This window comes from Scyliorhinus canicula, chromosome 9, assembly GCF_902713615.1.
Source record: "Scyliorhinus canicula chromosome 9, sScyCan1.1, whole genome shotgun sequence".
Taxonomy (NCBI): domain Eukaryota; kingdom Metazoa; phylum Chordata; class Chondrichthyes; order Carcharhiniformes; family Scyliorhinidae; genus Scyliorhinus; species Scyliorhinus canicula.
In genome coordinates this window covers 183,597,730-183,612,705 of record NC_052154.1, presented here as the reverse complement: position 1 = coordinate 183,612,705, position 14,976 = coordinate 183,597,730, and the positions used below count along the sequence as shown (strand labels likewise).

General features: G+C 41.3%; 1 protein-coding gene across 2 annotated transcripts in view; it reads left to right on the top strand.

Moving 5' to 3' along the window:
- The window catches only part of ext2 (exostosin glycosyltransferase 2), a 192,016-nt gene extending 179,010 nt beyond the window's left edge, over nt 1-13,006 (top strand). For both annotated transcript variants that reach the window (XM_038808295.1, XM_038808294.1), the window contains 4 exons: nt 5,757-5,900; nt 8,060-8,188; nt 9,092-9,174; nt 10,259-13,006. In XM_038808295.1, the coding sequence (XP_038664223.1) occupies nt 5,757-5,900; nt 8,060-8,188; nt 9,092-9,174; nt 10,259-10,397 (495 nt within the window). In that variant the 3' untranslated portion in view covers nt 10,398-13,006. The remainder of the gene's footprint in view (nt 1-5,756; nt 5,901-8,059; nt 8,189-9,091; nt 9,175-10,258) is intronic.
- Nucleotides 13,007-14,976: the final 1,970 nt, after the last annotated feature.

The following is a 14,976-nucleotide window of genomic DNA, read 5'->3' as shown; positions in this document are numbered from 1 at the left end:
GGAGAAAAAATCGGATACTTTTTATTTTAAAAAAATTTTAAAGAATCTGCCGCTTTCTTATTCCTCTGTAACGACTCCAGCACTTTTCAAAACTCTGTGAACCCTAGTTTCACATGTCTCAACAGAATTTGGTTAAGTGAGAGTGTCAGCAAGCAAGCTGAGAGTTATTAGTGGAGTGTTCATACCATTGAGGGAGGACATGGAACTGTACCTTTAAATACACTCTCTCACTGCGCAGCAAATGTAGCTTGTTCATGTTATTGTTCTGCTCAAATTAATAACCTTTATTGTCACAAGTAGGCTTACATTAACACTGCGGATCAGCTGGCGGGGGTATTCGCAGGTACCTTCAACTTCTCTTTACAACAATCTGAGGTCCCTACCTGCTTCAGGGCAGCATGGTAGCATAGCGGTTAGCACAATTGCTTCACAGCGCCAGAGTCCCAGGTTCGATTCCCGGCTTGGGTCACTGCCTGTGCGGAGTCGGCACTTTCTCCCCGTGTGTGCGTGGGTTTCCTCCGGGTGCTCCGGTTTCCGCCCACAGCCCAAAGATTAGGTGGATTGGCCATGTTAAATTGCCCTTAGTGTCCAAAATTGCCCTTAGTGTTGGGTGGGGTTACTGGATTATGGGGATAGGGTAGAGGTGTGCGGTTGGGTAGGGTGCTCTTTCCAAGAGCCGGTGCAGACTCGATGGATCGAATGGCTTCCTTCTGCACTGTAAATTCTATGAATCAAGAAGACGACCATCATCCCTGTACCAAAAAAAAGTCAAGCAGCGTGCCTTAATGACTATCATCCAGTGGCTCTAACATTCATCATCGTGAAGTGCTTTGAAAGGTTACTCATGGCATGAATCACCTCCAGCCTCCCGGATTGCCTTGATCCGCTACAGTTCGCCTACCGCTGCAACAGATCCACAGCCGATGCCATCTCCATGGCCCTGCACTCTACCCTGGAACACCTAGATAACAAAGACACCTATGTCAGACTCCTATTTATCCACTACAGCTTAGCCTTCAACACCAATATTCCACGAAACTCATCTCCAAATTCCGTGGCCTTGGCCTCGGCTCCTCCCTCTGCGACTGGATCCTGAACTTTCTAACCCACTGGCCACAATCAGTAAGGATAAGGATAGGCAACAACACCTCCTCCACATTCATCCTCAACACCGGTGCCCCACAAGGCTGTGTCCTCATCCCCCTACTATACTCCTTATACACCTATGACTGTGGCCAAATTCCCCTCCACCTCGGTTTTCAAATTTGCTGATGACGCCACAGTAGTGGGTCGAATTTCAATCAATTACGAGACAGAATACAGGAATGAGATAGAGAATCTGGTGAACTGGTGCGATGACAATCTCTCCCTCAATGTCAACAAAACGAAGGAGATTGTCATCAACTTCAGGAAGCGTAGTGGAGAACATGCCCCTGTCCACCTCAATGGGAATGAAGTAAAAAGGGCCGAGAGCTTCAAGTTCTTAGGTGTCCAGATCAACAACCTGTCCTGGTCCCTCCATGCCGACACTATAATTAAGAAAGCCCACGAACGACTCTACTTTCTCAGAAGACTAAGGAAATTTGGCCAAACTCACCAACTTCTGCAGATGCACAATTGAAAGCATTCTTACTGGTTGTATCACAGCTTGGTATAGGATCCTGCTCTGCCCAAGACCGCAGGAAATTACAAAAGGTCGTGGATGTAGCCCAATCCATCATGCAAACCAGCCTCCCATCCATCGACTCTGTCTACAATTCCCACTGCCTTGGAAAGGCAGCCAGCATAATTAAGGACCCCACGCACCCCGGACATACTCTCTTCCGTCAGGAAAAGGATACCAAAGTTTGAGGTCCCGTACCAACCGACTCAAGAACAGCTTCTTCCCTACTGCCACCAGACTTTTGAATGGACCTACCTCGTATTAAGTTGATCTTTTCTCTGCACCTTGCTATAACTGTAATATTATATTCTGCAGTCTCTCCTTTCTTCCCTATGTACAATAAGCATTGTTTGTACAGCATGCAAGGAACAATACTTTTCACTGTATACTAATACATGTGACAATAAATCAAAATCAAAATGAAGTTACTGGGGAAAGCCCCTTGTCGCCACATAGAATCATAAAGTCCCTACAGTGCAGAAGGAGGCCATTCGGCCCATCGAATCTGCACCAACACTTTGAACGACCACACTACCTAGTCGCCACATTCCGGCGCCTGTTCAGGTACACGGAGGGAGAATTCAGAATTCTCAGCTGGTACGGGAACCCGTGCTGCTGGCCTTGTTCTGCATCACAAACCAGCTGTCTAGCCCACTGAGCTAAACCGGCCAATACCCATGTGTTAAGGCATGCTGTTGTGTCTCTCCATTGGACTCTGTTCTTAATTCATTTTGGCAAATGCATTTTGAAATTACTTCTGAAACATTCCAAATTAGTTGAGTCCAGCTTTTTGGGGGGGCATTACCCATATTGATATATTTTTTTAAATAATCCTGCTTTGTTGATCTTTGGGCCGGGTTTTACCGTTGTAACAAAGTTGACACTGCCAACATTCGTCATTATTACTCCATTGAAACTGACCGCTACTTTGAGAGTACACACGTGCTGGATAAGCAGAAATCCAGAAGTTGGATCCTATTCTTCTCCACAGGGTGTGCTGTTGAGGTCCCACTCTCAGACTGCAATCCCTGAGCGGTCTGTGCATTGTCAAAAACGTTCGCATTTACACTGTTCATCTTGCTGTAAAAACCCTAGGGGTGGCACGGTGTTTAGCACTGCTGCCTCACAGCGCCAGGGTTGTGGGTTTGATTCCGACCCCGGAGGCTGCCAGTGTGGAGTTTGCACTTTCTCCCTTAGTCTTTGTGGGTCCAGTTTCCTTCCACAGTTCAAAGATGTGCAGGTTAGGTGGATTGGCCATGCTAAATTGCCCCTTAAGGTGGGGTTGCAAGAATAGGACGGGCGATTGAGCCTAGGTAGTGTGGTCATTCAAATTGTTGGTGCAGACTCGATGGGCCAAATGGCCTCCTTCTGCACCGTCGGGATTTTATGATTCTATGACCAGTTGCACCTTGTTGAAAGGGGTGTAACTCATTTTAATCGGCCTACTGACTTCATAATTACCTCCAAACACACACATCAGCCCAGAAAAAAAAACTTTAAATTTGTAAAATATCAATTCTCTCCATTATGATAAAATTCTACGTTTTTTATATTAATATGTTATCTTCCATCTAAATGCAACCAAAATCATTTATTTTGCCATCAGAAAATTTGAATGAAAAGTAAAATTTTAAGTGTTTTTAAACTTCTGGTTTTGCTGCCTGTGATAAAATTTCAAATTGGTTGGCTGCTTACCATGTTTGTTGGCATCACTACTGCTGTACACGTGGAGATCCCCTTGAGTTGGCATTTCAGCTCTGTTGGGAAGAGGAAGTCTACGGAACCAAAATCACTAAATCTTTTTAAGCACCTTTCTTTGAGATCGCAGTAAGCATCATTGCTACACTGCTGACTGCAAAATCGATACCATTGGGCTGGTTTAGCACAATGGGTTAAACAGCTGGCTTGTAATGCAGAACAGGGAGCAGCGCAGGTTCAATTCCCGTACCGGACCCAAACAGGCGCCGGAATGTGGCATCTAGGGGCTTTTCACAGTAACATCATTGAAGCCTACTTGTGACAGTAAGCGATTATTATTATTATGAAGCATGCTTTTTTTTAAGTGTTTTGAGTTATCCAACCAGTTATCTACTAAAGCACAGTCTGGTCAATAACCCCAGGTTCAAATGGTGGTGGTCTTAAAAAGATACTGAAGATATATTTCTATACCAATAACCATTGTAAAGAGGTGACAGTAGGTTATACCTTTCACCTTGCATTGATGAATGATCTGAACAACAATTAATTTCAGGCGTTAGTAATATAGAACTTGAAAATTACTGAAAAGGGAGACATGCTATCAAAGCTTTTCAACATGCCCTCATCAAGACAGATGCAATAATACCAATTTCATGCATGCCAGACATTCTCCATTGCAATGCCTCGACCAATCAACAGCCTTTTCTCATTCAGTATAAATTGTTGTTTCCTTGGAAATTTGGTATTCTTGCATCTGTCCGAATGAGTGCATGATGAACTGTTTCGAAGGCATGGCATGTCTCTTCTTTTTCCAGCAACAATGAATTTGATATAAACCATTTATAATGTATGTTCTGTCTTGGTGAAATGTGAAAATCACATGTACAATATAAAATCTTCAGAATGATTAATTATTTATACATGTGGACTTTGCCTTTATCAGTTTACAAATCTGAAAGGAGATTTGGTGCATCAGTGCAGTACCTGGTGTGGTACTCAGTATTGCAGACCAGGGAGATCTCCGGTTTGATACTAGTCTATGCTATGTTAGCTGACCTCCGCTAGAGTGGATGGTGGCCAAACAGTACAGTTGGCTTCAATACCATTGCGCTGGAGGTGAAAAGATTTTTTAATTGTTCTCTACAGATTGTTACTCGCTATCTCCTGCTGGAAAGTACATATGTGTAGTCTTTAGATGAAAATGGTCCTTTACAGTTAAATAGCCTGATGACATTTGGCATCAGACACAAACATGAACTCTGGGCACTTACGTGAAGTGCCAGAAGACAGACTGGGCCTGTGCAGACATACACCAACATGCGACACTATCTTTTAAGACTTGAGTGTACAAAAGGAAGTGGATGCAGAAATTACGGCTAGTTTTTGTTCAAAGGAAAAAGGCAGACATTATACCTCGAAGTGGCAGCGAGTTAGTCTACACTACCCATGAAAGCATCAAACACTAAAGGATTGTGCAAAATGGATTTTCAATAATGTAATTCATTTTAATTCAAGTGTTGAAATGTAATAATGGCAGAAGTAAAGGTACGGTCTGATTACGATGTTTATTTTAACAGGCCGTAACTTCCAAGCTCCTCGGCTTTGGATTTGGGCCTTCCCCAAAGATGCGCTGGGTAATGCGTCCCGGAAATTCAGAAGTGGGGCTTTGCACTGCAAATACCCAGAAGTGCAAACTGTGGTGTGACCCGTCGCAAAATGTGATTTAAATCGCAAACTTTGGATGGTTCTACCAGCGTTACACCAACAGCTGGTCAGAAAACGTTAGCAGAATTATAACCTCTTCTAACTTCTGGGTTAAGTACTGTAAAGACTCAGGTCAACACCACCACAGGACTCCCTCCACCTCACTGACCACCCCCGGCCAATCACACCCCCCCATCCCACTCCGTGTTCCGCACCCCACAAGGGACCTCTGGACCACTTAACAACTTCCCAGCCCCTCCCCCTTCCCGACCCCAATTTCTCCCCTACCCCACCCTTCCCGATTCATCCGGGCACAACTCCCCACAACCCCCCCCCCCCCCCCCCCCCCCCCCCCGTCAAACCTGGTTTGCAGTACCTAGTGTTGTAAAAAGGGGGACATGTCCTCCGTCAATTCACCTCTGCTGCATTTCGATGCTGGATCTTGGGAGACTGCTGCGCTAACTGGCTCTCGCCAGGTTAGAAGGTTGGCCGAGGGAGACACGGAAGAAACGTGACGTAGGTAAGTGGGCACAGAGTGGCTATCAAACGTTACAAACCAATATGTAGAGTTGGTGAATTTATATCACTGGTTAATAATTTGCAATGGATAATTGAGGTTAATAACAAGATTACTAGATTTTTCTGTCCTAAATAAAGCCAGTAACAATTTTGGGGATTTCTGGTTGTGTAGGTGTGGCGTGAGTTTCCTGACAGGCTGGTGGGATATCCAGGCCGACTTCATTTGTGGGACCACGAGACTAGCAAATGGAAATATGAGTCGGAATGGACCAATGAAGTTTCAATGGTATTAACTGGAGCTGCCTTCTACCATAAGGTACAGGTTTTCAAACTATCTTAACACTGGAGTTAATATTAATACACTTGCTATATTTAGTTCCTACTATATTGATATGCGTGATTACCTGGAAGAAAACAGGGTTTCAAATGATTTGTACCATTCGGTTCCACAAAAATCTAGAACCTTGCTTCCTACAGTCTTTACAATAATGTGAGAAAAGGCTGGTTTTCCAAAATAATAAAATTAAAATAGAGTTTGTCTGACTTCTGAGAGAAGATCTGAAATTTAACAAAACAATTGGTTTAATTTTAGATGATGGGAAATGTGAGTCTGTTTTCTGGGGAAATCTGTGTTACCAAGGAAGGGAAAGTACGAATTAGAAAGTGACCACCAAGGCAAGAGCTGTAGATGTAGAGCAAGTGTTCGAACAAATTTAACGGACAGCCAAAAAATGGAGAATGAAAATTAGGAGAGGAAAGACATTGGTATCATGTACAGTGAAAGTTGAGTTCATGAACGAATGTAAGACAACTTTCTCACAACATGCTATAACCAAGTCAGGGATATGGGGATAGTGTGCAAAGTGTAGATAGAAGATCATCCATCACTGAATTAAATGACAGAGCAATCACTGTCTTGTGCAGTGTAATACGTCTGGGTTATTATGCAAAACTGAGACCTTCAGATAGATTCAGAATCAATGGAAGTATTTAAAATCATCACTTTCCCATCAAGCTAATAGGATGGGGGGGGAGGGGGGAGTGACTTCTCGTTACCCTGCCTTCTACAATGGGAAATATTGCATTTGTTTCCATTAATTGAGAGATTATTGGAGTTGTGCCCATGAAGAACTTGGGAAGTTGATTTTCTAGAAATGGTTAAATTAATAAAAAGTGAAGGGTTTAAATATCCATAATGGCACACAATTAAATGAATCCAAGAATAGTTTTTGATTATAGTGTGAAGATTAGGCATTACACACATGTAAAATGTAATTTTCAGGGACAGAGAGGATTTTTTGCAGTAATTATGAACATAGTATGCTGTTAAGAACATTCAATAAGTTATAACTTTTTCCAGGGTTTTTTCATCAAGGCTGATAGTGTAAAAGCATTAAAGTTATCATCTGATTACTAATTGATTGCAGTGGAGGCTGCAGCAAAACCTGTGAGCAAATTTAGAATAACTGAGAGTGATTTCTGGATTTCTGCATTTAGCTGTGCATGTGCAAACTCCAGAAGTTGCTGTTAATTTTACGGGAGCAATGATAACAAACACTGACAGTCTTGCCATCATTACTATCACAATATCCCGGCCATGAATGGCCTCAGTGCAGCATATACACACTTGGACTAAATGCCACTCAGCAGTTCTTTATTGTCAGAACTTGATTCACAGACTGTGTGCTTTTGTTTGTTTACTCCCTTCTCCATATCACCCCCTCCCCCTCTCTCACCCATTGTTATTTATTAGCCATGATTGTTTTTCAATATTTTGGTAATTTATTTTCTTGCAGCACTTCCATTCTTTTTAAGGGCAGCATGGTAGCACAGTGGTTAGCACTGTTGTTTCGCAGCAGCAGGGTCCCAGGTTCGATTCCCAGCTTGGGTCACTGTCTGCGCGGAGTCTACACGTTCTCCCCGTGTCTGCGTGGGTTTCCTCCGGGTGCTCCGGTTTCCTCCCACAAGTCCCGAAAGACGTGCTGTTAGGTAATTTAGACATTCTGAATTCCCCCTCTGTGTACCCGACCAGGCGCAGGAATGTGGCGGCTGGGGGCTTTTCACAGTAACTTCATTGCAGTGTTAATGTAAGCCTACTTGTGACAATAAAGTCTATTGTTATCTAACTACTTTGATTTGCCAATTTTATTATGTCCTTCAGCTCCTTTCCTTGCATTAATTTTATATTACTGGCTTGGGGAGACATAGCTACCAAGGTTATTTTAAAACCAGTCTAATCTAAATCACTTAACACAAACCTGGACAGTAATCATGCATAGCTCCAATAAGCTTAGTCAAATCTTTCTTCGCCACTTGTTAAAAGTGTACTTCAAAGAACATTTTAATATATTAATTTTTTAACAATTCTTTATATTTCAAGTGCTCAAAAATCATGAACACATGTACCAGCTTTTAATATACACATGTAAAGATGATATTTTCTAATGCATTCTGTAATGTCATTTATCTTTATAGTATTTTAATTACTTATACACCTACAAGATGCCAGGCGATATTAAAAATTGGGTGGATGCACATATGAACTGTGAGGACATTGCTATGAACTTCCTAGTAGCAAACATGACCGGAAAAGCTCCTATTAAGGTAAGTTTTCTTGGGTGCCAGAAAAGTGCACAAAGAGAAATCATGCAAGTATGTTGGGCGGGATTCTGCGTCCCGCAGCACCCTTTTTCTGGTACAGCGCATCCCCCACCGGCAGCGGGAGTGTCCGTCCCGGCAGCCAGCCAATGGGGTTTCCCAGTGTGGCCATCCCCACTCCATCGGGAAATCCATGGGCGTGAGAATCCAGCCTGTTATATTTGTTTATTGTCCTTAGTCTAATGTGACTAATTAAAATGGATATAAATCTAAAATAAATTTAGAATTTTATGCCTCTTTAGAAATTGAATGTGTAAATTTAAATTCTAATTACACAAATGCAGAAATTATTGCTGTCTTGTTTACCATCAAGTATTTCAAGTCTTAACTTTTTTATTTTTGTAGTGTTGCTTTACAAATATCAACTGTTGAAAGGGGATTTGCTTTGTATAGTCAACATTAAAAGTATTGCAATTTAGGTTTGTACAAAGCCACTTGGGTGCGATAAACTTTGTCACCTTTACAGTCTCTAAATATGCATAAAATCTGTCAGTCAACTTAATGAGAAAACACACATAGGTTAATAAGACCCTTTCAAAGTAGGGGAAGCAACATTTCATCACCTTATGATTGTACAGGCAACCAGTGCTTGTACAAGGCACCTAGAAGTGCGAAAACAATCATTAAATGAGTTTTAATGGGTTGTCATCACACACTTTCAATGAATGTGAAACCATTCTAGTAATTTTATTGACCTCTTGTGAGTTGAAATATGCCTAACTGAGCCAGATGGAACTTGAGCAAAATGTTCTGAGCGGATGGGGCTCTCACATTACGCTGCAGGCGTGCTTGAACATCTAGCTGGATTAAACATGCCATTAATATTGTTGGAATTATTGTGACACGCAGGTGACCCCGCGTAAAAAGTTCAAGTGCCCGGAGTGCACAGCAATTGATGGACTGTCACTGGACCAGACCCATATGGTGGAACGGTAAGTGCTCCATTCCTCCCATGTATTTAACAGCTTGTGTCTGCCATTTCAGAAGTGCCCAAGAAAAACATGCATGACTGGTTCCAGATTTACAGCCCACTTGGAAAATGTTAGTCACTGCCTTCTGCAGAAAGTTCTGTCCAAACTTACATAATTAATGATGTAGGAATTGTTTGAACCCACTCGCATTTGTAAGTCATAGTGTTCCCAAGTTTTAAAATGCTTTTATATCGTTTAGACAAGCAGGTAGACATCAAAAAAGATTCCATTCGTATTGAGTGCATTAGAATTGTCAGAGCCATTTTGGAGACTGACACCTCAGTTTTATTTTGTTTCACTGTTAAGATTACTGGAGAGTGTGGAGAGCAGCACGGTAGCACAGTGGTTAGCACTGGTGCTTCACAGCGCCAGAGTCCCAGGTTCGATTCCCGGCTTGGGTCACTGTCTGTGCGGAGTCTGCACGTTCTCCTCGCGTCTGCATGGGTTTCCTCCGGGTGCTCCGGTTTCCTCCCACAAGTCTCGAAAGACACGATTATTAGGTGAATTGGACATTTTGAATTTTCCCTCCGTGTACCAGAACAGGCGCCGGAGTGTGGCAACTAGGGGCTTTTCACAGTAACTTTGTTACAGTGTTAATGTAAGCCTACTTGTGACACTAATAAAAGATTGATTATTATTCTAGTGCTTGTACTGCTGCTTCCATACTCTGTTGTGCATACATTAAAGACATCAAGTCTTATTAGCAGTTAAATGCTGCCTTTTTTCTTTACTACAAGCCTTACTGGAGAGTAAAATATAACTCCGCAAAATCACTGTAGAATAATATCAGCAGAAACTCAAGTGCATTCAATCAAGTGGAAGTTTGTGATTGTTTGCCTTTTCGGCATCTCTTCAAAATATTAATGTTCCTTTGCTATCCTGTTCACCTTTTTAAAATATCAGTTTGAAGAGCATAAGGAGTCCTTCCAAATTTATGGTTACCTCATTGGCTTTGTGATGACTTCTTGTTGTGCGAGTGTTGTCCTGTTGATGTTTTATTAGATATCATTAGTACATATTTAACACCATGGGAATATAATTGCAGGTCAGAATGTATCAATAAATTTGCATCAGTGTTTGGGATCATGCCACTGAAGGTGGTGGAGCATCGAGCGGACCCAGTCTTATACAAGGATGACTTCCCGGAGAAGTTGAAGAGCTTCCCTAACATTGGCAGCTTATGAAATGCTGGCATGTGGCCCCTCCAAGGTCACGATTCCTTTGCTGAAAGACATGACTTAAGCAAGGAGCAGTAGCTTCATGATTTGAAACCTCGTTGATCTGGAATTTGGAGTCTTCTCCTGCCTCTTCAGTGAAATTTATTAACTTGAGAAAGTGCAACTGCAGAGGAACAATATAACGTCTTTTATTTTAAGTGTTGAATGTTACCAAATTGCAATGGTTCATCATCACAGAAAATGTTTTCCTGCTCTTAAATGAAATATATGATGTGTTATGAAGACTAGCTGAGATTGAATACTCGAAGCACAACTCCTCACCAATGAAAACGTCTCTGTTTTTGGTTCGGACATCAAAAGAACCTGTTGACTGAAATGTCTTCAAACTTGCTAAAGTTGGACCATGTACTGACAGTTCCAGTTCAATGTGCCGACAGTCATAATGCTGCATGTTTGCTGTGCTCTTTATGTCCATGTTGGTTATTCCCCTGGTATAACACTCAGTAATGCTTCAAATGAGCTTGCATACAGATCAAACATGATGATGTGTTTTCAGTCTACATTCTTTATTATCATCATTGTAATTGCAACATTCTCCTAAATAATAGTGGCCTCTTCAAAGCTTACTAATAATTATTGCTGATGATAACATTTCCTATCGCCTGTGTTCACATTTTATTTTCTCATCAGTGTAGCAGTATGGAATAATGGTTTTGAATATGTTATTTTATTAGGGATGCGGAGATCCTAAATTTTAACTAATGTATTTATCCGATATTTGGTGGCATTTTGTTTCATGGTTTAATGATTGCTATCTTGTTAAAATGTTTAAGTTTTCCCGATGGTTCAGTGAACTGTTGGCTATAAAGTGTGATAATGTACAATCATGCTTACAAAATGGGAAGGGGTTGGGTGGAGGTGCCGGTAGGGGTGTGCGGGAAGAATTTTTAAGTGTTCTTAAATTAAGGGTGAAGAGTAAGCAAAATCAGGAAAAGCTGCTTCCAGTCATTATCCAGGAGGCTGCAATTCAAGCTTGTTGACTAAGTTAGATACAGTGAAGATACTTTAACAATGCACAAGATACAAATTAAACTCTGCGCTTCGCAAAGCATGGCCTTTCACAGCTTTTTCAAGCCACATATAAAACTGTTTGGGGTTCAGTCAACTGGTTGCCTGGAAAACCCGTTAGTAGCACGTCTCCCAGGTCACTGGTGTTAGTACGTTGGGCAGTTTTGCATTTCGGCTTTAGCCAGTTGCATGAGGCCTGTGCAATAGAAAGCCCCAAGTACACGTAAAGCACCTTAACAAAACTTAAGATATTGACAGCATTGTATTGCAGAGCATTCAATTAAATGGCGGATTTAGCAAACTTGAGAGTTGCATTGGACATCACGTATAATCAAGTCTTCCTGAGATAATACAGGCATCCAGCAACTTTAGACTGTTGAAGCATTTTGCACATATTTTTAATTGATATATCTTTAATTTATATTTTCTTCCAAGAGCTGCCAATTGAACAACATTCTGGTTATAATGTTTGTTTGCTTTTTAATTAATGACTGTTATAGATGGCATTGTAAGAAATCAAGAATGTTTGATTTATGGAGTCATTTGTACTGTGTAACATTTTCGAGCAGCTGTTTTATTCCATTTTTTACACTACAAAATCCGACTATTAATTGTCTAATCCCAGGAGTTTCTGAGATGAGGAAAAGTACAGAAGCCATTAAAGGTCTGAATTTCATTTTTTTTTTTTTGCTTCAAAGTTGTCTTGTAACATCATGGCAGAATGTGCTCCTGCCACAGGATAGGAAAATACGCAGTATTTCTAAAACAAGTAATAGATATAAATCATTAGGAGCAAACGAGGAACAGTGCCACGAGTACCATGCATTGCAAGGTTAAACATGTTGGGAGTCAAGCTGGTGCTCAACTTTTGATGTTTTTTATACCTCTATATTCCCACATCAGACAACTATTGTCACTTGCTGATATTTTCATGTTTTCCCATTGCTTGTGACCACAGTTCCAGGTACCTGCATAACTACATGCTGCAGATTATGAATTTATAGCAGCTACAACTTGCTATTCTGAGCTGTGCAAAGTTTTAGTAAACTTTACACAATACATTTTTTTTGTAGCACAAAAATAATTTGCATTTATACATATAGGCTGGTTTAGCACAGGGCTAAATCGCTGGCTTTGAAAGCAGACCCAGGCAGGCTACCAGCAATTCCCATACCAGCCTTCCCGAACAGGCGACTAGGGGCTTTTCACAGTAACTTCATTTGAAGCCTACTTGTGACAATAAGCAAATTTCATTTCATTTTTCATCTCCCTCCGTATTCACACCAGAATATTTCACAACAATGAACTACTTTTTGAAATATAGTTGTGCAGGGAAACATAACTGCGATCTCTCACACTAACATCCCATCTGTTCTTGGGTTGCAGCGGTTGAGGGAGAAATGTTGGCTCGAAGACACAAATATTTACAAAGTTACTGACACTGTTTACAAGTTCTGTGATTACAAAACTAATTATATTTACAGGAATTTATTTCAGAATTGAAATAAAAATGGACTCTTTACAGAGCCAAAGCCAAATTTTAAGAATCTGTTTCCAATGTCACTTTATTCTGCCACGTGTCTCACTAAAATCATGTTTCGTGCTTGATTAGAGAGTACTCTTTCTTAATCCTTGAACAACAACTGTAGTTATTTTTCAATGAAATCTTGAATAGTGGATTTCATACCATGATTTAGGCACTTTCACCCTCAGCAGAGTGTGCATAAGTTGGTTGAATTGCCACAAGATTGAACCGCTGGGTTTGTAAAATCCCAACCCCAAATGCATGCATTCCATAGTGGGCAACAATTGGTAGACATTTAAAGCAAGCCCAGTGTCACCCTGGCCAAATGGTTGCAGTTTTGATTCCTGTAGCTGACTTTGAAGCAAAAGAATAATTAGGCATTGCAATGTTCTCTGCTGGAGAGGGGAGAATCATTCAGAGTTCATTTTGCTATCTCTCGAGTTCTGTTGGAAAATATATTTGTGGATCTTGTTGAGAGGCCTGCTAGGTTCATATGCCCTACTGATCCTCGTTGCTCATGTTCAGGATTGCTAGCGAGCCATTATAACAAAAGATGTTTGGTACATATGTAGCCATGGGGTGGGAGAACAAAGAAAAGTACAGCACAGGAACAGGCCCTTTGGCCCTCCAAGCCTGCGCAGACCATGCTAAACTAAAATCTTCTACACTTCCGGGGTCCGTACCCCCCTCTTCCCATCCTATTCATGTATTTGTCAAGATGCCCCTTAAACGTCACTATCGTCCCTGCTTCCACCTCCTCCTCCGGCAGCGAGTTCCAGACACCCACTACCTCTGTGTGAAAAACACTTGCCTCGCACATCTCCTCTAAACCTTGCCCCTCGCACCTTAAACCTATGCCCCCTAGTAATTGACCCTCTACCCTGGAAGAAAGTCTCTGACTATCCATTCTGTCTGCACCCCTCATAATTTTGGGAGGGGATATAGTTCTTTTTTTAAGGTTGATGTTTCGACAATAATCCCATATTTTGGATTTGTATGAAACCTAACAGTCCCAATAAAAACAGATCGGATCATTTTGCAGCAAAATGCACCAAGATCCTTGTCCAAATATGGCTGTAAAACTGTTTATCGAAGCAGCCTTCTTGAAATTTGCAGCTTAATGTTTGGCTGCATAATTTGGTACAAATCATTTCTGTCTTACACCCCAATCTCAGATCTTCCCTTTAGTTCTCTTCGCCCACCATCTCCTTTTCCCGCAGTTTCTCTAGAACTGAGGAGAGACCATTGACCTGCAACTTTCAATCTGTTTCTCCTTCCATAGATGCTGCCTGCCGAGCATGTTTTTATTTTAGGACAGAGACATTGGCTTAAGCTAATAAAAGGTCAATGTTGCCTCAACGTCAGAATTCTCTCCACACAAATTATGGATACATGGAGAATAGACTTGTGGATTAGATAGTTGTGATGGTGGAAAAGGCTGGGGGCGGGGGGTTCCGGGTGGGTGGGTGAGTGAGTTAAAACTGGTCAAATGTTTTATCTCAGCTGTAACTATCTTGTGGAGACCTGATTTGATCCAGCATGCCATCAGAAATGCTGATGGTGTTGCCAACAAGCGACGTACAATTGCACCTGTCACTTGTCAGAATTGGCAACATTTGGGAGGGGGGTTGGCTGTGGTGAACGATGAAGTAGAATGTCATCCAACTGTAGATCGATGTGTCAAATAGACAAAAACAAACTCATGAGCACTTCTCAATAATTGTCCAGTTAAGAGAATAAAAGCACACCTAAGTAATAAGTTAATCATTTACACACATTAGGTTATTTATGGTTTTGTTCTGGGAAAATTCAATAGGTATGTAAAATACGTGACCGGTATTTCAGATTTCACAAAGCATATGGTTCATTCATTGCTGCCATCGATACTTTACTGCAGTCTGTGCAATCAAATAGCAAAATCCATCTCCAACATATATGATTCCTTATCATTTTCAGTCTGTATTTAGGTGAGTTATTGTGGTCAAATGACAT